The sequence below is a fragment of the Patagioenas fasciata genome, chromosome 11, assembly GCF_037038585.1.
Source record: "Patagioenas fasciata isolate bPatFas1 chromosome 11, bPatFas1.hap1, whole genome shotgun sequence".
Classification (NCBI taxonomy): Eukaryota; Metazoa; Chordata; class Aves; order Columbiformes; family Columbidae; genus Patagioenas; species Patagioenas fasciata.
Window position 1 is genome coordinate 27,350,660 of NC_092530.1, and position 27,340 is coordinate 27,377,999.

General features: G+C 59.8%; 1 protein-coding gene across 5 annotated transcripts in view; it reads right to left on the reverse strand.

Annotated features, from left to right (window-relative positions):
- Positions 1–6,355: 6,355 nt before the first annotated feature.
- Positions 6,356–27,340, reverse strand: part of STARD8 (StAR related lipid transfer domain containing 8) — a 52,700-nt gene continuing 31,715 nt past the window's right edge. For 3 of the 5 annotated variants that reach the window (XM_065846242.2, XM_065846241.2, XM_065846244.2), the window contains 13 exons: positions 19,108–19,179; positions 17,110–17,191; positions 14,982–15,045; positions 12,666–14,011; positions 11,476–11,649; positions 10,784–10,943; positions 10,346–10,544; positions 9,998–10,208; positions 9,753–9,867; positions 9,182–9,397; positions 8,515–8,732; positions 8,229–8,405; positions 6,356–7,885 (listed from right to left, as the gene is read on the reverse strand). In XM_065846242.2, the coding sequence (XP_065702314.1) occupies positions 7,768–7,885; positions 8,229–8,405; positions 8,515–8,732; positions 9,182–9,397; positions 9,753–9,867; positions 9,998–10,208; positions 10,346–10,544; positions 10,784–10,943; positions 11,476–11,649; positions 12,666–14,011; positions 14,982–15,045; positions 17,110–17,191; positions 19,108–19,179 (3,152 nt within the window). In that variant the 3' untranslated portion in view covers positions 6,356–7,767. Of the gene's footprint in view, positions 7,886–8,228; positions 8,406–8,514; positions 8,733–9,181; positions 9,398–9,752; positions 9,868–9,997; positions 10,209–10,345; positions 10,545–10,783; positions 10,944–11,475; positions 11,650–12,665; positions 14,012–14,981; positions 15,046–17,109; positions 17,192–19,107; positions 19,180–20,730; positions 21,157–27,340 lie in introns of those variants that run through there. The other 2 variants (XM_065846243.2, XM_071813621.1) reach the window with 2 other exon arrangements.

Genomic DNA, 27,340 nt, shown 5'->3' on the forward strand with positions numbered 1-27,340 from the left:
CCCAGAGTTCCCATCACTGCTCTGCTCCCATCTTCGGGGGGTTGTTCACTGCAGGTACACTTTTTATTGGATTTTGTTAAATTAAATGTGTGATCCCCTAATATCTGACCCAGCTTTGAAATCTCCCAGGCACAAGTAAGCGCTTGCTGTCTCAGCTTTCCATTTACATGTTTATTTACTGCCTTTCAGATCACCCGGTTTGCACTGTGCAGCCTCTGATGAATAAATAACCAGTGCCCTTGTAGGCCAGATTGATTAAATGTATTTAATTAATGAGCCTGGCTCCCCTTGAGGGCTCTCCCAACTAAAATACTGAAACCAGCCTTTTATATATGACACCACCAGGACCCATTGATTTGCAGCAATATGAAAGAGGAATAATTTATTAAGTTCATTGATGCCGTAACAAGGATGTCCCCGAGGACGGGGACAGGCTGCTGAGGGGCTGGGTCACCAGCGGTTCGCACATGGGTTGCTTCAGCCACACAATGCCTGCAAATGTCTTTATTTCTGGCGGTGGCGGCTGTCTGTCTGTCTGTCCCTATCCCGCCAGCTGTACCCACGCAGTTGGAGGGACCGGGCACTGCAGAGCTCCCAATAACATCGCAGAGATACGGGTACTGGGAACAACGGGAAAGAGTGAGGTTTGTGCGCAGACCCGCAGTGACCTGTACCTGGGGACAGGAGCTGCTGAGCTGTTGCTCCCACGGGAGGCTGTGCTGGGCTGCTGGGGACGGGGGCTGCAGGAGATGCTCAGCCAGGATGGGTGCAGCATCATCCCCGGAGGGGCCAGCTGGGGCTGTTCCTCCCCAGGGTCAAACCTGGGGGACTCCAGGAGAGGGGAAGTGGGGGCAGCACTGAGGAGCTTGCACTGGGCTGGAGCAGGGGGGCTGCCCAGGGCCGGCCCCAGGGACCACCCAGTGAAAAGGGACAGACGAGCTTCTGCTGCACCCCCAGTTCTCCCAGTTGGAAGGCGGATGTTGGGCTGTGCCAGCAGCTCGCTCTGCCGCAGACCTCGCCCTGCCAGGCTCAGCAGCGTCCTAGAGGAGATGCCACATGTGTTTGTTAATGAGTCCCTTAAATTACTGCTGAAGCTAATTGAGACCCACACCTTCCCCCTCCAGCTCGCTCCCCACCGGCCGCAGGCTGGGCAGGCAGACGCAGCACTACGGGCGATCAGCAGCGTGCGGCTGATGAGCCGCCCCTGGGTGCCGCGGGAGCATCCAGCGCCGAGCGTGCCGGGTCCGCCGCGCCGCCGGCACGGGCGTCTGCCGGGCTCATCTCGGTGACGATCGTCAGGTTTTAATTAGTCTCAAACACGATTCCTGTCACAAACACTCTGCTGGGGGTTGTTTGTTTTAATTTGATCAGGGACAGGCAAAAGAGAGGGGGAAGAAGGAAGGTAATTAAATTTGACTAAAAATCTTGGAATGCCGCGAAAGCTGATGTCCTCATTTGCATAATCCGCCACCTGCAGCGCCCCAAATTGCAGCAGCCTGACTGTCCCCTTCCGGCAGAGGGTCCCGCTGTCCCCAGAGGGCACTGCGGCCGCGGAACCTGCGCGGGGGACGGGGACGGGGATGGGGGACGAAAAAATCCCTGGCTGGCTTTGTGCACATCGGGGGCTGAGGGGGAAAAAATGTCAACATTTGGGTGAAGTGGGGAAAATGCCAACACCTGCATGAAGTGGGGAAAATATCAACATTTGGGTGAAGTGGGGAAAATACCGTCAGCTGGTGCTCGCTGCAGGCAGGCGCCTGGGGGCAGCCTGGAGCGGATGCCTCAGTCCTGCCCCAGGACCAGCGCGGTGACCATCAGTTCTGTGCACAGGACGCCAGAGCAGGGTGACAAGAGGCGGACACAGCTGACTGTGGCTCCAGGTCCCCAGCCCGGGGACAACTGAGGGGCCCCCAGCTGGGGGTTCAAGCACAACGCCAACAGAGCAGCAGGTGGGTGTAAGATCAGACTGGGCATTTCTCTCCTCTGTCTTCCTTTTGTGTGGCCTTAAACAGCTCCTTTTGTCCCTTGGTGCTTCTGTTTCCCTACTTGTGTTTCCCTGTTTAACACGGAAAAAACACTGTCCCTAATTTCCCTGCTTGTCTGTCCATAAAGCAATTATCCGAAAATTATTTCTGCTCATTGGCAAGTTAGTTCTAATGATGTTTGCTAAACATTTGATTATTATTGCAAACACTGCTTTTGCATGGGGAGTCAGGGCTGTGATTTCTAGAGACAGCTCCTGGCAGAAGTAGGTTTCACAGGCAGGCGTTTTGTTTTATAGAGATGTCACAGTCAGGACTAGAATGGGTGATGCTGTTAGGTTTTTCTGGCTGTATAGATAAAAATAATCAAGGTGATAAGCTTAGACTGGGTGACAAACAGGGGTTTGATGGCTGGTAGTAGAAATCCTGGGCAGTTCGGAAAGAAACATGGAGATGAAGAGGTACTGGGTGTGTTGGAGGAGGCACAAGGATGGCCCTGTCCCTGGGGTGTGCATTTACAGCCAAACCAAATCCTCTGGATGTTTCATGCAGGAGTACCTGCCCCTGTCCCTCAAACCCCTCCGCGGTGGGTCCAGCCATCCCTTTTCGAGCCCTGGAGACCATTACACAGTGTTTAAGAAACGCTATTGAAGGGCTTTCTGAAGGATTTCTGTAACCATGGCCTTACCCCAAGAGCCGCAGGGCACCAGAGGTCGGGGGTCATCCCAGGGAGGGTTTGCCCATCGCTCCTTGCTGTCTGAAGGCACACGGGCTCCTCACATCGCTCCCTCTCATTGCAGGAGCTGAGGGGACAAGAAGAGCCCGTGAGAAATAACTGAGTGGGTTAGAGTGTGAAACACCCAGGCATTTGGTGAGAAGAAGAGAGAAAACTGGAGAGAAGCTTCATTTCAGCCCCCAGATGGGCTCTAGGAGGAGAAAATGTTGGTTAGACCCACATAGCTGCCCAAATGGCATCAGCTCTTATCTGGCCAGAAGACAGAGCCACCCTTGCAGCATCTGGCACTGCTCCTTCCCCATAAACTTGCTGGGAATAAAACCTCAGAAAGGAGAGAAACAATGCAGAGATGGAGCTGGGAAAGCCGAGGGGCTGTCAGGGTCCAGCCCAGTGCTGCTGGAGCAGGAGAGGCTCTTGCAATACAACGCTATACAAAAAAGAGGACTGAAGAGTGACACAGAGCAAGGTGAAGAGGCTGAACTGTTAGAGGAGCGGTGCAGGGAAAGAAAGAAAGTGATGTGGGCAAAATGTAGGAGGCTTTTAGCAGCTGAGGGGAGTCTGAAGGAGAAGGTGCTGGTGTAAAGGATGTGAAGGGGGCTGTCATGAGCACGCTTTGCAGCAATTGCAAGAGTGAAAGGAGCTGGAATGGCACCTGCTCCGAGCAGCACCCCTGTGGAGAGCACCCAGGAGGAACTGCCCCTTCCAGGGCGCTGTGGGAACCGGGCACCTTCCTCCAGCACACAACGCTGCCCGTGCCGTGGCTGAAAGACGGGGCTGGCAGCAGCAGCGCGTCGGGAGCTCATCACCTGGTGGTTGTTATGGCAGCACACGTTACCTTTACGAGGTGACGTGGTGGTGTTCAGCTCTTTCAGGAATGGATTGCATTTATCACGGGCCCCAGCAGAAATAGGATGTCACAAAAATGAATTGCGCTCGCAAGCAGGGTAACATCTGTCTTTGCTATGGATGAGCCCCAGGAGCTGCCTTGGGAAGAGCCCCAGCCGTCCCGCACAGAGCAAGGGCCGAGGGTGCGATTCTCTTTTGTGCTGTCTGCAACCACAGCGCAGGATCTGCGAGATGTTGTCCTCCTGCTTAAAAAAATACGAGGCAAATGACACGTTGGCTGTCACTGAATGCTGAGCTGGAGCATCCTCTGAGCGCCGTTCCCAGCCCATGTGCTGTCGCTTTCCCTACTGCTGAAGTAACACAGCTGGAGAAAACAGGCATGATCCAAAAGTCATTGCTGCTGCTGTTCCCGCCCTCCCCTCAATATTCAGCCTATATTTGGGGTTGTTTGGCCTCTCTTGTGCATCTTGCACCCTTCCTTTGATCGCACAGCTAGGGGCTCCTCCCGAGCTGTTCCCTACCCTGCTCCGGCAGCATCTTCCCCTGGGAGCCCCCAAAGTGCTGGCCCCTCCATGCAGTGCAGCAAAGCAGGTGAGATGGGCGCAGGACTGGCCAGCGGGATCTGCATCGCACTTTAAATCTTCCTGTTAAAGGCAGCCCCGTTGTCCCCTTCCTCCCCGCTCTTGGGCCCTCTCTGCTGTCTCTATTACACACAACGGTCTGTGCATTCGCAGTTCAGGAGTCTCGGGCTGCCCAAAGCAGCCAAGGACACAGATGTCCAAAGATGCTCTTTAACACAGTGCACATCAGAGCCCCAGGGAGGTGAAGATCGATCTGCAGCTTCGCCAGGCAGGTCCAGCCCTGCGGGAGCAGAGCTGTGGGTGGGAAGGGTGGCTCGGCAGGGTCCAAAGGACCAGCAAGAGGAAAGCTGTGCTGGTTCCTCTGCAAGGCCCAGAACGGGTTTAATCCCCTTCCAGACCTGGTGGTCTCCAGGGAGCCGGTTCTTGAGCTTCTCTTTGGAACAAGAGCGAAAAAAAAATCAGTCATTTTCTTCAGATGCGTGTTTTAAAGCACCTGTAATGAAAGACAACTGTACATCTTCCTTTCTGTAATGGGTCTGTTTGCACTACAAATATGGTACATTTTCTACCTGACTTGCTAATAAGCAATCATTTTATCTCCTTTTATCTATAATTAAGCAGAAATGAGCCTCATGTTGCGGTTTTGCAATCATTTGCTAATATAGAGTTCTGCTAAGCTTGTAAAGGTTGGCTTTTATAAGGCTTGAAAAGATTGATCTGAAACAATATGCAGGGGGAAAAAACATGAATCCCTGTTAATGGAACTTGAAGGATTTGAATAAGGGATTGATTTTTAAATGTTCATTTGTGAGAGTCATGGGTTGAAAGAAAACACTCTTGTACTCATCAGCTGACAGCGCTGAACAGGTTTGAGAGCGGGGCTCTGATCCAAACAGCGCTGAGGTGCCTCCAGACGGTTTTGCAAAGCCTTGGGGGTTGTTGCTTGTTTAGTGTCCCCAGCAGCTGCAGGATGGTGCGATGGGACCCCCTTTCCCGGCTCTGTCCCCGCAGCCCCGGGGTGCTGTCACAGGGGGCTGTGCTGGCATCGCCCTGTCCCCAGCCCTCCCCGTGCTGCTGCCACCTTTCCACGGGTGCTGGTGGCAGGTGGGTTCCTGGGCAGCCTTCTGTGCCTGGAGCAGCACAGCCCCTGCCCACAGACAGCAGCCAGCAGCGCTTTTATGTGTGTATACATACATACATTTACATGCATAAAGCCAAAGGCTGCCCAGTTCTGTGACGGTTTTATGGCCATGGCATCAGTGTAAAGGGCTATACTCACTGGTACTTTTTTCTCACCGTACCCTGTGGTCCCACCCTCCCAGGTGCAGACGGTCTGACGAACACCTGCCCCTTCATCATTGGAGCCTTCGAGCCCGAGCACTTGGCGAGTACCACCAGCATGCCTGGGGCTGGACGGGCAGCCTGGCCACCCTGTCCTCCAAGGTTCGGTCCTGCTGCTCACTACAGGACCCTGGAGGAATCCCGCGCCATTGTTTTCCCGTTGAAGCCCTGCAGAGCTGCGAGCAGCAGCCCAGCGGTGCTGCGGTGTCCGGCTGCTGGGCTTCTCCCTCAGCGGTGCTCCCCTGCGCTGTCAGGACACCTTTGGCAACAACGGGAGGAGCGGGGTTTGCTCCCCGCTGCAGTCCTACCCGGGCGAGCGGCCCCGTGCCTGTGGCTGCTTGGCCACCACCTACCTGGGTAAGGCCAGCATGGGACCTGGGGACAGGGATGATGTGGGGTGGGATGGGCTTGCCTGGTGAGACCAGCCAGGGCTACCGAGATGCCTCTGCCCCCTCTAGCGACAGAAGCGGGAGTCGTCCTGCTGTCAGCCGCACCACCACCCCCGGTTCATGAGGTTTGCACTTTGGCTGTGCCCAGAGTGAGATTTCTTCCTCTCCACGCTTGAATCTTGCAGCCTTCATCACCATCGTCTTCACCTATTCCAGCACGTTCTACTCCATCCACGTCGTGGCGTTCAAAGCAGAGAGAAGCGTCTGCTACAGCAAGCTGCCATCACAAAGCAGATCTTCTTCGTCATCTTCGCGGATGCTCGCTGCTGGAGCCCCATCTTCTCCCAGAGCTGCTCTCCCTGCTACAGCTGGATCCCGTGTGAACCCCCACTCCTGAGGCAGAGCCCACACGGCTCAGCTTGGGGTTGCTGCTGTGCTGAAGAATCACAGAGCGTGAATGTTTCCTCATCAGCCAGCAGGTATCGTTAGTACTTTATTAATTACATGGATGGGAAGAGCACCCCCCATCCAAGTCAAACAATCTGTTGCAGTTGCATATGATACAAAACAAAAGTCCCTTAAATACAAAATACATGTCTTTTAAGTGAGCATCACCTGGCACTGAGCTCTACTGCCAGCGTTATATATTAATATTCCAACTGTACAAGTATTTATAGATAGGAACACAAGAAACATTTTAAAAAAATATTAGGAGAAAAATCACTCTCCCAAATGTTAGTTATATTTTTATATATATATAAATATATATATAAAAACAGAGAAGAGAGGCTGGGTTGCTTTTTTCTTTCACCAGGAGACAGACAGGTCGTGTTACAGCGAAGCTGACACCGGGAGTCGCTCCCGCGTGTGGGTCGTGCTGCCTTCCAGTTGGAACGATGTCTGGTGACTTGGGTCCCCGCTCCAGCGCAGGAACCAGGTCAGGTCAGCTCCGGCGGGGGTTTCTCCGCGGAGGAACAGGGAGGGATGGGGGGGAACGGGAGTCTCTGCAGGGGCAGTGCTGGGGAGGCAGCTCCACGGCTGGGGAGCAGGGACACCCCCACCTCCCACCGCCCCACTGAGCCGGGGCAGTGCCAGGGGAGCCCCAACAGCAGCAGGACCGGGGAGCTGCAGCACCCGCCGTGTCCCTCCTCCTGCCCACGGCACCTCTGCATAACCAGCCCAGGGCTCCAGATGTGTCCTGCCCCCTCCAGCTGCTGGGGATGCTGGTTTGAAGGGACAGGCTTGGCTTGGAACGTGGTTCATCCAAAGCCCAGTGCACGAGAGAGGGCTTTTAGCCCAGTAAGAGCAAGGCACAGGACTAGAGGGCTTTTCTTCTCCTATGAAATTCAGCACCAAAGGTAATTCCAACAGGCTCCTTCTGCCACTCGGGGCAGAGCCCTGTATCTGTGTGCAGCTGCTCCACTCCCAGAACCGCCGCTTCTCTCGCTACCTGACAGCTTCTGCTGGTGCCTCCCTGGCTGTCCCTGCCGGGTGACACCGTGCACACCGCCCACCCCTCGCTGCCCACCCTTCACTTCCCAACACAGCACTGCGACCTCCCCGCTCGCTTCTCCCACTTCTCCCCACGCACCTTCACTCCTCCTAGCACAGTGGGACCCACTGCGCCCCAGCCCTGTCCCCTGGGGTCACCCCCAGCCCCTCTCTGTGCTTCCCAAGCCCTCTGGTGGGGACTAGGGGCTGCACGGCTTCCTCTCTGCTGTGCCAGGGCGGCCAAGGCAGCATGGGGACAGCGGGATGGGGATGCCCAGCCCAGGGTACAAGGACACATATAAATATGTGTCCCTGCCTCCCCTGCCATGCTCCCCCCGAGAGCCCATTCTGGATCCACCAGCAAGTCCACATCTGACAGGACCGAGCATCCTCGTGGCGCCTCAGATCTTCGTCTCGGGGCCGCTGGGACTCAGGGCAGGGAAGGAGTCGCGGATCCTCACCAGCTCCATGGCACAGAGGTGCCCAAAGACCCTGTTGTACCACTCGGGAGACCGGCCCCTGGGGAGGGAACAGGAGGGCGTGAGCGGGCAGGAGGGACCCTGGCAGGGGACAGGGAGCAGGGTGTCCCTTTGTGCTCCAGGATAAGCACCCAGCGTAGCTCGACCCGCGATGGATGATGAGACACTGAACCAGTGCAATGTGACAGAAAAGGGAACATGACCCCCCGCCAGCCACAGTGATGTGGTGACATAGGGGAATGTCTGGGACCCAACCTGGCTTGTGCCAGCCCAGAATGACGACCGGAGTGCCACTGGCCCTGTCCCCAGCCCAGTCCCGCTTCCCTGGGGCAGGGTGAGCGGGTGAGCTCCTGCCCCTCACCCTCCCACGGGCCTCTCCTCACCTGAGGTCAGCTCTGCAGATGTGGGTGACCCTGGAGCGGCCCATGGCGCTGGGCTCCATCAGGTACTGGGACGTCAGCACGATGGCTTTGACGCCTCCCTCCGCCGGCAGCTTCTCGTGCTCCACTGAGATGGAGATGAGCAGGCAGGCTCCCCGCGGCAGGTCCGTGTGCCAGCGCCTGGGGACACAGCGGTCCCCTCAGTCCCGTCCCTGCCGCCCAGCCCCGTGCAGCCCCTGCTCACCCCTCCGGGGGGGACCCACCACCCCAGGTCCCTCCCTGTCCTCACCGGAGCACCACGCAGTCCCTGCGCGGGTGGGGGGCCATGCTGTCCGTCACGTAGTGGTAGACCTCCACGTTCTTGTCCAGCGCCTCCACCACCTTGCTCTGCAGCAGGTCCTCGTCCCAGAGGTGACGCTCCCGCAGCACCCGGTGCAGCACCGTGGCCGGAGGGGCCTCCACCTCCGTGGACACCTTCCACAAGCGCAGAGGGTGCCCGTCCCCGACCTGACGGGCCGAGGGAGGGGTCAGGCAGGCTGTCCATGGGACTCCCACAGTGCTGACCCTGAGCAGCTTTACTGATGGCTCCCAGTGCCACGGAGCAGCACCAGAACAGCTGCTTGTATGAGGAGGTGGGATGGCAGCTGCTCTGGCTGCTGGAGAGGGGCTGGATGCAGGCACAGCTCCCCTGCCAACACCACCATGGTGTCTCTGTGCGACTGCTGGGCACAGCGCACCCTCCAGCCCAGAGCTGCCCATCTCTCAGCCCAGAGCTGCCCATCTCTCAGCCCTGACCCTGGCCAGGGAAGGGGCTGCTGATCCCTCCTCACCAAAGGGAACAAGTGCCAAGGGTGCTGGCAGGTTGGCAGGTGCCTGCAGCACCTGTGGCACCCAGGGGTCACCCCGTACATGTTTCCCTGTGTGACTCCAAGCCCCCTCCATACAGTGCCATTTACCTTTTTGCAGGAGAGCTCCGTGTTCAGGGGCCCTGGGGTGCTCAGCCACCCCTTGAATTTCTCTGACGACTCTTTCAGCAGGTTTTGGACGCTCTGCTCGAAGTAGGAGTGTAAATCCTTGCTCTCCCCCTGACACACGAAGTCAGCCAGGGGATGGGGATAAGCATCTGCTGCCATGTAGGAGCTGCTCAGCTGGAGCAAGATGTCGTGGGAGACCTACAAGCCAAGAGCACACAGATCATCGGAAAGCCAGATGGAGCCTACGTGGGCTTGGTGAGTGGTCCCAGGCAGCTAGAAAACCACAACTCCTCATGTCATCGAGGAGGGGTGAAGGGTGGACACAGGCTCCCAGGGGACAGGGCCCGCAGCCTGTGACCTGCAGCACCACGAGATGCCGCTGAGCTGCGCTCCCGGGCTGGCCGACCAGCGGCAGCCGTCCCGCTGAGGACTGGGGGCCCTTACCTCACCCACACTGACTCCTCAGGACCCGCACCCCGCTGGCGAGGTCGCATCTCCCTCTGGCAGCACCCGGGTAGGGCAGTACCGGGCTGGAGATGCCACAGCCACCCACCTGGAAGAGCTTCTTGCAGTCGGTGATCATGTGGGACAGCCCCTGCGTTGCAGCCATGTTCTCATTGAGGTCCTTCTGGTCAGGCTTCCCCATGGTGCCCCTCTTGTGGATCACCCTGCAGGGGAGCGGGCAGGGCTGGCACCAGTGGGGACCCCCTTGCACAGCACAGCACAGCACAGCACAGCACAGCACATCCCACCAGGGAAGGGGTGATGGGGAGGCTGGGGAGCCAGCCCAGCCCTTACCTGGGCGAGGTGCTCTCCTTCTTGGACACGTTGAGGTGGAAGATGGAGGGGGCCAGGCAGACAGCCAGGTTCCCAGCGGTCATCTGGTTCTCCTCGGCGGAGGCGATGTCGCTCAGGAAGTAAAGCAGGGTCTGCAGCACCTCCCGGTTCTCGTCCGGCATCAGGATCACGGCCGCTTGCACCGCCTGCAGCCGCTGCTCCTTCGACACGACTGCCGGCGCGGGGCCAAGACGACGGTCAGCAGGTCCCTCCCCGCAGGCCACCGCCTGCCCCACCGCCCCGTCCAAAGGAACAGAGAGGTCCCTCCCGCCAGCAGAGCCCCGCTCCCACCCCCAGCCCAGCACTCACACTGGTAGATCTGCAGGAAGGTGTCCGTCAGCTTGCTGGTGAAGATGGGCTCAGGCAGGTCGCGGAAATACTGCTTCAGCAGGTCAGCCACGTCGTACGCCGACTGCCCCTCGTAGTTGACGTTGTCGGGGCTGCTTTCGTTCATGTGCCGGAGCGCCTGAATCCGGGACTTCACCCCGGACTTGCGGAAAATGCCAACCTGCCAGGGAACAGCAGTTGACGCTTGGGCACAGAGTGGGCAGGACCGGCAAGGCAGCCCCTTCCCCAAAGGTCTCTGTCCCCACCCCAGAGGAGACACCTGTGGGAGTGGAGGTCCCACAGACAATCTCACCCTCCCGCTTCACCACAGCCAAGCGCCACGAGAGGCGAACAAAAAGAACCCCTGAAAGCTCGTTTTTTTCCCCAAATGACAGCGATGCGGTGCAGCGGTGGCATCACCTGGTCCAGGCACCGGCTGCGCAGGTAGCGCATGGCCTGCTGGATGCTCTGTGGCAGCGGCTGCCCCGTCCGCTGCACGTTCACGATGGGTGGCACGCCAAAGACCATCTTGTCCCTGTAGTCGGGGACTTTACTCCGCTTCATGAACTTGGGCACGGTCCTGTGGGGTGGGACAGACAGACGTCAGTGCAGCAAACAGCTCCCTCAGCACCAGTGCACAGAGGGGAGCAGGGCCCGGGTGACACACACACACACACACACGCGCACACACACATGCACACACACGCACATGCACACACACACACGCTTCTGCCACGTTTGAAATGGAAGTGACGCAGCTTTTGAGCAGGAACTGCAACACATTTATTAAGCCAAAATACACTTTAATGCTCGGCTACAAAAGGAAACCACTGTCCCGCTCTTACATTGCTGCAGCATTTTTAATGCCCCGCAAATGCCTGCATCCCTCCTGGACGCAGATGATGCCACAACCTCAAGCATCAGCCCTCAGCTCACACTTGCAAAGATGCCCACAGCCACACAGAGCAAAGGCAGCTTTGGTTTTGGCTTTTCCCCTCCCTCTCCAGCACTTTGCACATCAAAGCTGCCCCAGGCTGCGGGACCCGGTCTAGGGGCAGCACCCAGCACAGCCCACGGGGTCACCGTCCCCGTCCTCCTCCCCAGCAGCTCACCATGTCCAGGCTTGCTTGTGGGGCACAGAGTACTTCTCCATGATGGCCGTGAGCCGGAGCAGCGAGCACTTCTGGAGCAGGTTGAGCTGGGCAGAGGACTGGCGGTTGATCTCCAGGGAGGCCGAGTTCAGGCTGGGCCGGTGGGAGTTCTGGAAACTGTGCCAGCGCAGCTTTCTGCGGGGAAAGGCTGGTGATGGTGGAGCTGGAGACCCCAGGGAAGGGCCCTTCCCTGCCCGCGGCCCCAGTGCTGGGGGTGCTGTGTCCTCCCCTGGGTGCTCACAAACCCGGTGGGATACGGTGCCAGGGAGAGCACAAGTGACACTGAGGCCCTGCCAGGAGCCCGGACACTCAGGGTGACACATGCCTACAGGGCCACCATGCAGAGCAATGCCATGGCAAAGGAGACATCTCCAACACCTGTGTTCCTGAGAACAAAAGACACCCCAAGGAAGTGGTGTTCTCTTGGGAGCCTGTTAAGCTCTTCCCAAGTCTGTGCTGTTCCTGCCCAGTTGCTCCAGTGCATCCCCAAGCCCAGAAGGGACATTCCCAGCTAACGAAAAGTCCACCCGTCTTTATCCCTCCACACCTGCCTGCAGGCACATCACCCTCCAGCATCGGCCCAGCAGGGCTAGGAAAGTCACAGAACTCAGCAACGGCTGCAGTTTCCTTAGGGAAAGCCAAAGAGAGCTCCAGCACACTGCAAACAAGTGCCTCCTTCATCTAGACCTGTTGTTAGTAAATGCAAACCCGCTCAGAGAGGTGGCAGCCTGTGCACAGCAGGCAGCAGCAGGCAGGAGCAGGCAGCAGCCACCAGAGTGCACCAGCGACCCGTGCCTCTCAGCCTTCTCAGCACAAAGGTGCTCCGGACTCCTCAGCATCTTTGTGTCCCTCTGCTGGACTTTCTCCAGTAATTCCTTGTCCTTCCTAAACTGGGGAGCCCAGAACTGGACCCCGTTCTGCAGATGGGGCCTCCCCAGGGTAGAGCAGAGGGGGAGGATTCACCTCGACCTGCCGGTCACACTCTTCCTCACACCCCCAGGTACCACTGGGCACACCGCTGGCTCACGTCACCCTGTTGTCAACCACAACTCTATGATGCTGCTTTCCAGCAGGTCAACCCCCAACCCGCACTGGTGCCTGGGGTTACCCTCCCCGGGTGCAGGACCCTTCCCCAGCCCAGCCCCGCTCACCTGCAGGGCCTGGTGAGCGATGCTCCCACGCCCGAGTCCCGCCGCTCCCGCATCTCCATCTCCTCAGCCTCGTTGAGGGAGTTGCCCGTGCTGTCGAAGTCACTGGCAGAGGTGCCAACATCCGACATGGATCGCTCTTCGAAGTGCAGGTTGGAGGGTTCCCCTCCCGAGTCCGACTCCTCCTCCTCCTCAGCCCCTTCCTCCCCAGCCAGGTCGGGGGAGATGGCTTTATACCAGAGCTCCACCTTCTGCTGCAGCCCCCACATGTGCTGCAGGATGTCGTCGAGGTTCTCGTAGGTCACCTCCCCGTCCTCCTTGCAGAAATCCTCGCTGCTGCCGAACTCGGGCACGTTGTCGTACACGCTGACGCGGCTGCCCAGGGAGCTGCAGGAGCCCCGGCGGCGGCAGGGGAAGCCCCGCGGGGAGGACGAGCCCTCCACGCTGCTGCCACCGCCTGCCACCAGCCCCACGGGCACAGTCCCCGACTTCCAGTGGGTCAGGGAGCTGCCGCCCACGGGACACAAGCTTTCAATGGACAGGGATTTGGGGAAGGTGCCCGGCTTGTGGTCCCGCGGGATGTACACCAAGCAGTCCCCCCGGTACACCTGCCGGCACGGGCGGTCCCCGGCAGCCCAGTCGCCGCTGGCCGTCACCGACGTGTCGTAGTCCTCCAGATAGACCCCGCTGCGTTTGGAGTCAGAGCCCACCTTGCTCCTGCCTGCACCCAGTAAGCGGTTAGTCCTGTACGATACCGAGAAGAAGTGTTTTTTGCCATGGAAAGAGGCAGATATCCCTCTTTTGGGGGAACTGGCCTTGGCAGCTGCAAGGTCCCCGTTAGTCTTCAGGGTGCCCCATCCTGGTGTGGCCGTGATGCTGCTGTGTGGGGCCACCTTCTCATCTGTGCCAGCTTTCTCCTTGTCCTTCCTTCGGAGTGACTCGATCCTCTTCAGGAAGCTGCGAGACCGTCGCTTCTTCAGCTTCTCCTTGGAGCCCGTGTCGCGGCTGGAGGGCTGCTCGGGCGAGGAGCGCTCGCTCAGGCTGTGCCTGGAGGCGGCGATGGCAGCGGCGGTGGCGTGGATGGGGGACGGGGGGCCGGGTGGCGCAGCTGCGATGCCCAGCGTGCCGCCCGCGCTGCCGCTGCTGTGCAGGGACGTGGCCTCCGGGTTGGTGCTGAGGTCGGTGAGGACGCTCTCGCGGCTGGACGCCAGCGGCATGGTGGAGCTCAGCACCTCGGAGCCCTGCGAGAGGACGTCGACGGAGCCCACCCGCGACCACCTCTTGCTGTCCCTCTGGAAAGCCCACCGGTCGCTGATGGCGCACAGGTCTTCCTCCTCAGAGTCTTCATTCTGCAGGTGGTCGACAAGAGGGGACAGTGGATCAGTCAGAGTCCCAGAGGGTCTGTGTGTCCTCCCGCCCCGCTGTCCTGGGACAGGCGCCCCAGCAAAGGGCACAGTCGCAGCACATCCCCTTAAACCCATCCCGGTCCTCTTTGGTGATGAAGGGCTCCAGGGCCGTGCCTGTCCTGGGTGACAGTGGAACAAACAACCGGGCAGTGCCGGGGCCGTGCCTGTCCTGGGTGACAGTGGAACAAACAACCGGGCAGTGCCGGGGCTGTGCCTGTCCTGGTGACAGTGGAACAGACAACCGGGCAGTGCTGGGGCTGTGCCTGTCCTGGGTGACAGTGGAACAAACAACCGGGCAGTGCCAGGGCCGTGCCTGTCCTGGGTGACAGTGGAACAGACAACCGGGCAGTGCCGGGGCCGTGCCTGTCCTGGGTGACAGTGGAACAAACAACCGGGCAGTGCCGGGGCCGTGCCTGTCCTGGGTGACAGTGGAACAAACAACCGGGCAGTGCCGGGGCCGTGCCTGTCCTGGGTGACAGTGGAACAAACAACCGGGCAGTGCCAGGGCCGTGCCTGTCCTGGTGACAGTGGAACAAACAACCGGGCAGTGCCGGGGCCGTGCCTGTCCTGGGTGACAGTGGAACAAACAACCGGGCAGTGCTGGGGCTGTGCCTGTCCTGGGTGACAGTGGAACAAACAACCGGGCAGTGCTGGGGCTGTGCCTGTCCTGGTGACAGTGGAACAAACAACCGGGCAGTGCTGGGGCTGTGCCTGTCCTGGTGACAGTGGAACAGACAACCGGGCAGTGCCGGGGCTGTGCCTGTCCTGGGTGACAGTGGAACAAACAACCGGGCAGCGCTGGGAGCTGCTGGGAGCCCGGGGCAGCCCAAGCACACAGGTGGTGTCACCAGTCGCTGCCACCACTGCGCGCATTCCCCAGCCCCTCGCCTGCCCACGAGCGCGCAGGACGCACCTGTTTACGCTGAAAGTGGACTTCCAGCTTCATGGAGGCACAAGTGTTCAGGGTCATCAGCCTCCTGCAAGAAAACAAGTGAGGCTTTACCCCAGTCCTGGCCCCTGGGGGGCCACGGGGCTCTTCTTTTTGCCTTCTTTTCTGTTTCTGTCTGAGAGCCCTTGTTTGCTGTCACCTGTCAGCCAGCAGCTGCGGCTCCAGGGACCAGGGGGACACGCAGAGCAGGACCGGCCCCAGCCAGGCCCTTCCCCTTTCCCTAGCCCACAGCTTCAAGTCCTGTTCCATTTTCTCTACACAAGCGAACAAATCTTCAGTTAATTCACTTTAATCAGCACCTTCATGAACACTGAAACGAGGACTTTTGTTCAAGCATGCCAGTCCCATGTCTGCACAGCCAAAACACGAACCTCAGGGACATTTTACCAAAAATGTGTCTGCTGCCCCCCTTGCGACCTCACTGAACCCCTGAGCGAGCGCGGCCCTGCCGAGCATCCTGCGGCAGGTTCAGCCTGGCAGAGGGAGCGGGATGGGAGCACACGTGTGTCGGGGAGAACACGTCCAGGGGATTCATCGTCCTGGAAGAGCTGCACTTTCCAGTGCCCTTCTAGAACTTTTTGTTAGGCAAAAATTGCATGGGGCCACCTCAGAGACCCCAGAGACAGCGGGGGGAGCCAGGGACACTCCTGCGCCGTGTCCCAGCCACCCTGCACAGGGATGACCTGCTCAGGTCATTAGAGCAGAACCATCTCCGAGGCTCCTGCGGCCAGCCAGGCAATGACAAAGGGACCCAAAAGCTCAGCTGGGGAGGGATGGCCAGAGACATCTCGCTGCCTCCCACCCTGCTGCAACCACAGCGAGGGAGAACAGGAGCTCCTGTTTAGCAGCACAGGGGATCCCCCCTGCCCAGCCTCTCTGCTGGGAGAACAACCAAGCGGCAGAGCCCTTCCCGTCCCTCTCTGTCCCATTCAGCAGCAGCGTGCGTGGGAGGGACGGCGCGCGCCAACGCTCGTGTCTCACCACGGCGTCAGCGTGGGGGCATGGGCAGGATGATGTGTCCCAAAGCCAACGGTAGGCTGAGTCACCACGTGCCAGAGGGACACACAGCCCCCCCAGACGCTGGGACAGAGTGGGGGTCCCTCCTTTTGGGTATTTCCTCTTGCTCAGGCTGGCAGAGCTGGGTGAGTCCCCCAAACACCCGCTGCCAGCAGCAGTGTGTCCTGCTGGGAACACGTGGCTGTGTTTCCAGGTACCGGGTGACAACCGTCACCCAGAGCCAGCGAGCGCGCGGGGACGCGGGAGCCCCTGGCTGTGCGGGGAGCCGGAGGGACCGGCGGCACAGCTCACCCGCGCCAAGCGGGCCCCAGCACAAACTGACAGCTCCGAACCGCCAGCAGGAGCACCCCCAGCTCCTAACGACCTGCACAAAGCGCTAATTAGCAGCCTGCAGCTTCCATGGAGCCCCTCGCACAGCACCAGTCTCAGCACACCCCTCGCTGTGTGTTTTTTCTCTTCCGCAGGCGCCTCACACCTGACAAACGAGGGAAACTCTGTCCACAAACACGATTTCATCCACAGGCACTTTGACTTGAACCCGCCTTACACTGAGGACCCAGCAAGATCCCTTCGTTCTGATGCAGCGACACGGTTTCCAAACTCCATTTCATACTCAGAGACATCATGAAGCATCCTTGCAAAATACAGCAACATCAAACACACCCGGGGAGACACGGCTCCCTCCCCTGGGGACTGCAGCCCAGAGGTGCCCCCAGGGCAGCCGGCAGTGGCAGGGGACAGCGTGGGCAGTGGGGACAGCGTGGGCAGTGGGGACAGCATGGGCAGTGGGGACAGCATGGGCAGTGGGGACAGCAGCTCCGGGTCTCTCTGCACCTCTGCTGCTTTACAGTTCAGCTCTGGCCAATCCACTCCTAACCGAGCTCTACAGCACAGTTACCCAAGCGCGAAATTAAAACACAGCCCAAAAGTCACACCATGAGAAGAATTATTCCTGGGAAATATTTACATTCTCCAGGAGCTCCACATGTTCACAACAGAAACCCCTGGCACCACCCAGCAGCGCTGCCCGATTCCGAAGGCGAGCGCATCCCAGCCTCTCGGTGCCAAGTGGTACCTGCACAGGGATTTGAGGGAGTCCTGGTCCAGGAAGCTGTGGTCCTTCTTCACAGCGCCGATGTCGAGAGGGAACAACGAGTCTGCGGAGGGAAGTGAGAGGAACATCAGCGTCGATCCCAAGGCAGCCGCCCCACAGGGCCAGCGCCAGCGTGGGAGGGGATGCTGCGAGGAGACACTGAGGATGGAGAGGTGTGGGAGGATTCTGGGCTGTGAACATGAGGTGGAAGAAGCCAGGAAGGCTGGGGCATCGCATTGCCACTGGGAGCTGCCATCCGGATGGGTGTTGGGGTGGATGCTGGGATGGGTGCTGTGCTGGCTTTAGCACTCGGTGAGATGAGCTGGCTCAGAAGCCCAGCCCAGCCCTTGCAGCACGTTCACACGCCCACGCGGGTGCCACCACGGGGCTCTGCTCCCAGCTGAGCACAGCTGGAGCTGCCCCTCTGCAGCGGGGCAGGGACCCCTCGCTCCTCCCCTCAGCACCTCATGGTGGTTTGGGGAGAGCAGCCACCTCCCTAACGCTGCCCAAGACACAGCTGGGTGCCCCTCAAGGCCACACCTCACACAACCACTGATTGCTCATTAATGTCTCCCTGCTCACATGGATCCCCCAGGGTCAGGAAAGCCCCTCAGCTCCACTGGGCTGAGCTGGGAGCTGCTAAGAAGTCCCCTGGGGCAATAAATTTGTACCACTATAGTGGTACAGTAAACCTAGCATCAAATTAAATCCCCCAGCACGTTTCAATGGCCACGGGCTGGGTGTGCAGGGGCAGAGCCGCTGGCTGGGCCCGGGGCAGGAGCTGCAGGAGCAGTCAGAGCTGGTGTGTGCCCAGGGACTCGGGGCAGTGCCCGTTCCAGGTGAGCTGGGGGTGGCAAGGTGCCCACAGATCTCCAGCCACGTCCCTGCCCATCTCTGTGCGCTCAGCTCTACTGGGACAGCGATGTAGGACCTGGACCACTAACCACGAGTGCCTAAGCCCAGCTGTTAATGAAGCTACCGAGTGCAATTACCAAGGGGACACTGAGCCCTCACAGCTGTGGAGAAAAACAGAATGAAACACTTGGAGGATGTGGAAAGTTTTGCTCAGAGAGGGTGGGAAAAGTGTTGGTTTATTCACAGACCGCAGCACCCAGCGCCCGCTCCTGAGGTCCTGGCCTGTGAGCACTGCTTGGGGACAACACCTGGGGTCTCCCCTGGATGAATCCGGCCGGTCCCTGCACGTGGCCGTGTTGGGAGCCTGTCCCCTAAAATAGCAACCCAAGGCAAACAGGCAGCCTGTAAAGCCATCACCCGGGGGGCAAGAGCCGGGCTCCCGCGCACGTGTTGCGGGGGGCGGTGGAAGTGCCCGGCCGAACAATGGCCACGGCCGCAGCCCGCGGACACCCGGCTTCCCGGTATTGTCCCGGCCCCGCGCCCCGGCCCCCCCGCAGGGACCAGCACACAGCTGAGCAGGAGCAGAGACCCATCCATCCCCAGAGCCACAGCAGGACCCGCAGGGCTCTGCGCATCCCCTGCGCCAGGGGTACCCGTCTGCTCCGGCACAGCTTGCTGGGGGCTCGGAAAGCACAGACCTGCTGCCAAACAGCGCGTGGGGCAGGGCAGGATGCGTGCGCAGGGAGGGAGGAGGGAATGCTCCCCACATTACCCGCATTGACTCCTCTGCGCTCCCACTCCTTGCAAACTCTCCCTGGAGCGCTGAGGAGCCGCTGGCTCTGCAAAATCTGCCTGGCCCTGGCCCGAGCGGCCGCCCCGGGGACTCCCTGCAGCCCAGCCTGAAGGGGAAGAGTTCAGGAATGCAGGAGGGTGAACAGCAGGGCTGGCTGGCCAGGCCACGGCCAAGTCCCAGGGCTTGGAGTTTTAACACATGCTCATGTAATTCGTAAACAGTCTTCTCCATCCTCTCCTCTCCCAGCGCTTCGTGAGCTCTCCCCGCAGCCCCCTTGGAATCTGGCTGAGATACAGGGCAGGGCTGGGGAGCAGCAGAAGAGGCGCCCTCACCTTCGTACAGCTGGGCATACTGGGGGAACCCCGCCGCCCGCAGCCACTCGCAGGCTTTCCTGGCTTCGGTTTCTGAAAGAGAGCAAAGACCCAGGCTCAGCATCGCGCCCGGCACAGCGATGCTCCCGCGGCAGCAGCTGCTCCCCCGGCTCCCGCAGGGCCCGTGTTCCATGGGCACAAACTGAGGAACAAGCGGCTGCAGGTTCGGAGCCAGGGAGCCCGGGGGAGCCTGGGGGGGCTGAGGGGGCAGCGATGCCCGTGCACGGAGCGTCTCTGCCCAGGGAGCAGAACTGCCCGGCTTCAGCCGCCCCCCGGCACACAGCACAGAGGAGCCGGTACCACAGGAGCGACAGGGACACAACACAGCGCTTCAACCTGCCGGTGAAACACTGCATTTCTGAACCCACTAAACCAAACACAGCTCTTTGCCAGGCAAGAGAGGAAGATCTTTATTTTTAATAATTAGTTCAGAGCTCACCAAAGCTTAGGGCTGGTCACTTTTGCAAACATCCTCCAGAAAAGCCTGCCAAAGAAGCCTTGCTCTCTCCTCCCTCCTCCCACCTCTTCTCTCAAGCCATGTTCACCCTGGCAGGCATCAAAACCCTGACGGTTTTCTGTGTCCCCCCCTGGCCGGGTCCCATCCTCACATGCGGTTCAGCTGTCGCCCAGATGAGCCCACCCAACAGCCAGCCCTGTTTTCTGGGAAATGTCTTAAACTTACAGAACCTGAGGGCAAACAGCCCAGAGCTCAGGCAGCCAAGGAAGCTGCTGCCGGGAGTCGGACCCGGTCTGCTGAGATTCACCCTGCTGAGGGTGGCAAACGTTTGACCTCAAGTGCAGAAAATGCAATGGCAGTCTCAGGGTGTCACCCGTCCCTCTCGGAGCACCACCCAGCACAGACGGGACGGGGGGGATCCACCCAGAGCAGACTGCAGTGAAACACCCCGATTTCATCACCATCCATCAACAGCCTTGGCCCAGAGCTCTGGCTGCATTTCCAATTACAAAGCTACAGCAGAGGGAAAAAAAATGTGCTCAAAACAAGCGGTTCAGTTCAGGACGGGACCAAGCCAAAACCTTGGACCCAAATATTACAGAAGTTTTGGGAAGAAGTTCTGGATTAAGCATTTGCAACTGGGTCCAAACAGTGCAGCTGTCCTTAACCGCACCAGGAGCTGGAACCCTGGGCCTGACCCCTCCTGCCCTCCGCTGGGCTCCAAACCAGTGACTCCAGTGGAGACCTCAGCCCTGGAGCCTGAGCGGGTCACCCTGTCCCGCAGAGCAGCGCATCCCTCCCAGGCACCCCGCACCCCCGCGGGGAAGGTGACCGGCCATGGGGGTACCAGGACGCCATCTGAACAGATCCCTTTGGATCCAGGGGCAGGCTGGGCCCAAGGACGGGCATCTCCCCCAGCCCCACCAGCAGACATGCCAGCCCCCCAACTGCCCCCAGTGGCCACTGGCCATGCGGCCACCACAGCCAGAGGCTGCAGCTCAGGGTGTCCCCAGCCAAGAACACAAACACCAACCTCCTAGCCCTCTATTGCCCCATAATGTCCTGATCCCCCTGCCCGCCACCCCCGGGGAGGGACGGGTCCGGGGTTCCCCACGTGCTGAGCTTACCTGGGACAGAGCAGGGGCTGAACTGGCAGAAGCGCATGGCCAGGGTGGCGATGGGCACCGCTCAGCCGGCCAGGGGATGCAGAGGAGCCCTGTGGCACCCCGCGTGGGGACAGCCACCCGCCGTGGGGAGCGGCCGGGGCTGCGGCAGGACGCTCCGGCGCAGGACTGAGCTCTGCTGCCCATCACCCGCTGGAAACCAGGAGCCAGAGCACGACATTTCCTTCCCCCCGCGCCTCCTCCCAGCGCAGGGGCTGCCGGGGGGGCCACGGGAACCAAACCTCTCCTGGCCCCTCTTTGGAGCCGGGTCCCCAGCTCTGTCCCCAGCAGCAAGTCCTGCGCCCCCCTCGAGCCCCCGCAGCGGGAACAAGTCCACCCAGAGCAGGGACTCTGCCCACCCGAGTGGGGACACCAACGTGCTGGCACTGAGAAGGTTTCCACGAGTCCCCGTCCGGAGCCGGCGTCAGCGTCCTCCTCCCACCCCGCTTCCCGCAGACGCACTTTCCCAGGGAAGCGCAGGAAAGGACAAGGACGGGCAGGGACAGTCCTGCCCAACACCCAGAGAGGGGCTGAACCCCACTGGGCCGTGGCCGGACACCATGCACGGGGTCACCCATCACAAGACATGTCCCCAGCCCATCCTCATACCTCCCGGCAGCTTCACTGCCAGGATGAGGTGACAGGGGACCCAAACCCTGCACGGGCAGCACAAGAACCTGCCTGCTGCCTCTGCTGGACATCCAGTCCGAGCCCCAGGGACACTGCCTGGGGACCCTCTGAGCCCCAGGGACACTGCCTGGGGACCCTCTGAGCCTCAGGGACACTGCCTGGGGACCCTCTGAGCCCCAGGGACACTGCCTGGGGACCCTCTGAGCCCCGGGGACAGTGCCTGGGGACACTCCGAGCCCCGGGGACAGTGCCTGGGGACACTCTGAGCCCCGGGGACAGTGCCTGGGGACAGTCCAAGCCCTGGGCACCCTCCGCTGCCTCAAGCCGGGCAGAAGAGCCACGAGCAGCAGCGATGGAGATGGGTTTCCAACACAGCTGTGTATCTAGATGTGCAGATACCCTGATGTCTAATAAAGGCTCATGACACACTACGTCCACCCCTCAGCAGGGCTGGGAAGAGGGTCTCGTTGCTTCCTCTGGTCAGTAAATTATTTTCATGAGCTTGTAGTAACTTAATATCTTTGCAATCTGCAGTTTAAATGCAACGGAAATGATCCCATCGGAATTGTATTGCGGGAGGAGCGGGCGGCCGGCTCCGGCAGACAGGCACACACACACAGCACCGGCTTCCTGGGAAACACGAGGATCAATCCTGCCTCTCCAGCACCCACCCGGCCCCAGCGCGGAGGAACCAACCCCCGCGCACCCACCCGTGCCAGCCCCACGCCAGGGCCTCTCACCTTGCTGGTGAAAGTGGAAGAAAAGGACAAAAACCAACATGGAAGTGGGAAAACAAAAAGGACGCAATTCCCCTACTGACCCTCCAGCACAGGGACCGCACCGTGGCGCTTCCCTGGACGGGACCGGCCGGCGGGGAGCACCCGGACCCACGGCGGGTCCACGCGGTTCCGATGGGAAGGGCTCCTGGCCACGAGATGTTTGGAACCCAGCATTTCTCCCTCGAGTGCTTTTGGGACGACAACTACCCCACCCCTGCTCTGGAACAGGCGCGGATGAGGAAAAGCCCGGGAGATGCAATAAAAGCTCTAAAACGAGTGAGGTGGAACACCAGAGGTCAACGTAATTACAGGCAGGAAAGCCACTTCCCAGAACCCCGGCTCTGCACTTTCGCTTTAAAACTCCAAAATAAAAACCACCCCAGCATCCCAGCTTCTCACAGCAAGTTTCCAAATCCCCCATAAAAAGTCCCACACAGCCAATTAGTGTGTGAAAAGCAAACCACATCCAGCATTGCCCACACATGACCTAATGGAAAGCCCTGCGAGCAGCTGCCCAGCAGACGCGGGTGGCAGCTCCGAGCGCCGGCTGCACGCTCCGCTGGAAACACGCTCTTCGCTTTGCTTTTTGCTGCATTTTCTTTCCATCCCACCTTAAAATAAACTGCTGCCTACAAGAGTGCCCATGCAGAAGCGGAGCTCAGCTCGCCTTCCCAGCCCATAAGGTGCAGCACTTGCCTATAGAAGTGACACCTCAACCAGGGGTACGCGCCTTCCCCGCCTGTACAGGTGAGGAGCTGAAACAACAGCTCCCATGGAAACGTGTACCTTGCGGCTGCTGCAGGTACGGGAACAGGGGCACGGCCGGTGTACGGGAAGTTACAGGGGAGTTAATTCCGGCTGCAACGCTCAGTGCTGAGCTCTCGAGGATCAGAGTCACCTCTCTGAACGGGGCATCACTCGGACACATCCGAGGGCCAAATCCGCCCCTCCGTGCTGACTGAAGGTGCCTCTCCTGTCACAGCAACCTGGGCTTTGGGAGCAGGAGCAAAGGCATCGCCATCCACACATGCCACAGGCATCCCCATCCACACATCGTCTGGCACTCAGCACCAGTAAATACCAGTTATCTGCCTCCAGCCCGGCCCGCTCCCAGCACCATCCAGCAAAGCGCAGAGATTTCCAGTCGCCAGCACGGACAGGGCACAGGGATAGGAATGAGAAACGCAGTTGGACGCTCTCCCAGATGCAGCGGGTTTCCATAATTAACCTTCACGCAGTAAATAGGTCTCACAAGTTTTGGAAACTGCTCCTCACTACGTCGCCAACAAGGAATTGTTCAAATGCCTCCACCACCTCCGGCCCCGAAATGTCCTGTCTGCTCCCAAGGGCATCGCTGCCCTGGGGGTGGCACCTCACAAGGGGGAGGGCACATGGTGGCACCGCCAGCCCCAGCCGGTACCAGAGCCCCCCGCCCCGTCCACGTCCCAGACAGCCACTGCCTGGTGCAGGTGAACACGAGGGAAACCTGGGCTAACACTGATCCTAGAGGCAGCACAGGAGCTGCTGGCCAGTGCTGGTACCCAAGCACAAGCCACCCACGGCAGAGAGACCGAAGCTGTTTGGTTTCTGGATCAGCCCGTGTACCACCCCCAGGTATCACCCCAGGCTCCTCCGCTCCCAGCTGCCCCAGCCCGGTGCTGTCCCCTCCTTCCCCATCGCCCCGGCCGTCCCAGCGCCCCATGCTCGGGGCAGCGAGTCTGGGACCCCCAGGCGGCAGCTCGGGGTGGGACAGTGGGGAGGAAGGAAGGGCCCGGGGTGCCGGACAAACAGCTGCTCTGTGGTCAAAGGAAAGTTTCCAGGCAATAGAAGCGGCTCCACGCAGTGGGTCCCCCAGCCCAGGGCAGCAGTGGCTCCATGCAGCACCCATGGAGCTCCCCCTTTGCCCCTCTTATCTCTGCCCCGCTCACAGCTCGGCTCAGCGCCAGGGCTGCGTGCAATCACCGCTATCAACTGAATGTGACAGCTTTGGTTTCCTCTTCTGCAAACGAGCCTAACCGTAGTCTCCTATCTGTTTTATTCTGTTCTAAAGAAAGTTAAAATACAGCCCTTTGCACCCAAAGTGAGTAGGACCTTGTGTTTTGCAGTCAGAAACACAGCTGTAAGACCATGGGGGAAGCAATGCCGGAGCTCGGCTCTACAACACGTCCAGCCAAAAAGCGGCTTCTCCCTGTGCAGGCCGGCACCCGGCTGGGAGCTGCAGCCGACCCGCGGGGAACACCATCGCTTCCACACACAGCACCTCGAGCCACTTAAATGCATGTTTGCAGCCTCTGCTGCCTTTAATAAAGATCGCAAGATAGCACCAAAGCAGCCATATCAGCCCCAAACGGATGAGGCTTCATCCGACTTCTGTGAAATGCAAACACTTGTTACCTTCTTTACTTCAAAAACGGGAGAAAAGTCCTCCTTTCAGTGTTCACTCCCCTGGGACAACAAAGCTGAACAGCCACCTCCAGAGGAGCCGAGGTGCATTTTCTGCAGCAGCAGAGGGTCTCATTCTCCCCTGGGCTGTTATTTCAGATGCAGCAGTTGACCAAACAACATCCACGCTCAAGAGACATGGGGTGCCACAGCTGCTGGGGGAGAATCCAGCCAGGCAGCTGGCCACGCCACCCGTGGGACATGGCTGCAGGACACGGCGGGTGACAGAGAGGGGACGGAGCCGTCCCCGGGGCCGGCGGCTGCTCCTGGCCGCGGCGCTGCTCACACGCGGCACGGCAGAGCAGGCGCGAGCAGGTCCGTGTGTCACCAGGTGAGGCATCCCCTGCAGGGTGTCCCAGGGGACAGGCGAGCCGCCTGCTCCCCACAGCCCCCTCCACTGCCCAGGGTCTGCTGGCACCTTTGGCCACCCCAGGTCACCTCCTCCCGGCCTCGGCTCCAGCCCGTCCCTGGGAGCAGGAGCACGGCGGCAGCTCAGGGGTTAAACGCGGCACGTTTGAGCGCTGCAGCTGCAGAGCAGATGTCTGGTGGGAACAAGGGAATGGAAAGGGCACGGATAGGAACAGAAACAAAGGGCCAGGAAGGTGAAGACCCTGATCCATCCTCCTTTCCTCCCCCACCTGCATTTTTGCAGCTGCTCTGACCCCTGAGGAATAACAGCCGGGACAGGAACCACTCCGTCCTGCTCTGGCCAGGGGAGCCTCCGCTCCAGCCCACCCCGTGCATCACCCAGAGAAGGTCCCTCAGCACCGGGATGGCCAACAGCTCTGCCTGGGTCTGGGCTTGGGGTGAAAAGTCACTGTCTTCTCTTTGGTACCAGTTCCGTTATTCCCTTCCTGGGCTCTTAAGGCTGAGCTGCCTGTATCTCCACAAACACACATCTGTGTGCAGGGGACGGCCAGAAGCTTCCCAGGGAAAATAAGAGTCAGAAGGTGCTCACCTGGCTGAGGCACCCAGCAGGAATAAGCGAGGCTGGTACAAGTGACCTGTCTGCAAATTAATCCTTCTTGCCCATCCTGTACCCCACCCTTTCTAAAACAGCACTGCTGTTTTCCTGTTGATCATCCCGTGGGTCTCACACGCACTTTGTTTGGACTAACGGACGCCGTCCCTCGAGCTCAGCCGGTGGTGCTGGAGCTCCCACCCTCGGTACGGCATGGGACACTGCGGATGCTGACCGTGACCCCGACGAGAAGGGACCACATCATGCATTATTATACATTGACAACAACAAAACCCCATTTTCTGCTGCTTGAAGAGGCTGGAGCCAGCACTGGCAGAATGACACTGCCCCCGCAGCGCGCCTGGAGGTTAAAGCCCAGAGAGCCGCATCCTGCTGCTGCTCCTGCCGCAGCACGGACAGCGAGACCCGGCACAAGCCACTGCCGAAGGCCAAGGAGGGTCAAGGCAAAGGAAAACAACAACAGCTTCACCAAAAAGCCAGAACCAGCGGCAGCTCCCGCCTTCGCAGAGTGCTCTCAGCTCCATCATGCAACACCCACAGCCGATGCACATTCATAGCTCCAGCCCATGCAACCAGCTGCAGGCTCCCTCCCACACCGCCTGCTCCGGAGTCATCCTCAGCTCCTCTGTTTTTAAAGCCAGGCATTACAAACAGTTACTTGCTTAAGACACGAGGGACTTTCCTCCTACTTCTGTGCATTTATTTAGAATAAACACTAGTGTGTGTCACCAGAGGAACCCCATGGAGCAGCATTCCCTCCTGGTCTTCCTGCAGCTTTCATACGTTGTACAGATTCTAAACCCCACCAGTCCCCAGCTGAGGGACGCACAGGTTCCTGTGGCCTTGGTGGCCGTCCTGCGAGCCCCTGGGGACGCCGAGCCCAGAGCCAGCGCTGCCCGAGCTGATGGCCGGCACCGCCAGACACGTGTCCTCGCAGGAAGAAAGGGGCACTAAATCCTCAGCACAGGCACAAAGGGATCGCTTCAGGGCTCTTTTCTTCCCTTTTTAAAGGCTGCAATACACAAATAAGCCAGAATCAAGTATTCCTCCAGCTGCGCACAATAATGCAGCTCCTTTTTCTGCCTCGGCAATCCCCTGTTGCAGCAGGACGCCGCAGCCATCCCCTGGCGCTGCATCCTCACCCAGCGGTCACTGGCGTTTGCTGTGCCCAGACCACCAGCCGGTCCCTGCGAGCAAAGGCGCCCAGCGCTTCTGCGCACACAGCCACACGTGCCGGCCGCTGAGCTTGCCAAAATCCCACCCCACGCCACGAAGACTTCTGCAAACACGGCTCTGTACCACCACGAAGCCCTGCGTGTGCAGATGGCCACAGTCCCACTCCTCAGCCTGCGAACGGCGGCTTGCGGGTCATTTACAGAGCGGCCCCCCTGGCCAGGGACATCTCCCTGCAGCCCTTCCGGAGAAAACTACAAATCAAGGCGTAAAGCCAAAAAAACCCCAAAAAACTTCAGTTTCAAAAAGCAGCCAAGTGACATTTCCTCTGCAAACGCAGGTGTGTGTGTGCTGGGACAGGACTGTCACCCTGCCTGCGCTGCCAGTGGGAGGGGGTCAGCGGGAGGGGTCAGGGTCAGGGTCAGCAGGAGGGGTTGGGGTCAGGGTCAGTGGGAGGGGTCGGGGTCAGCAGAAGGGGTCAGGGTCAGTGGGAGGGGTCGGGGTCAGCAGGAGGGGTCAGGGTCAGCGGGAGGGGTCAGGGTCAGCGGGAGGGGTCAGGGTCAGGGTC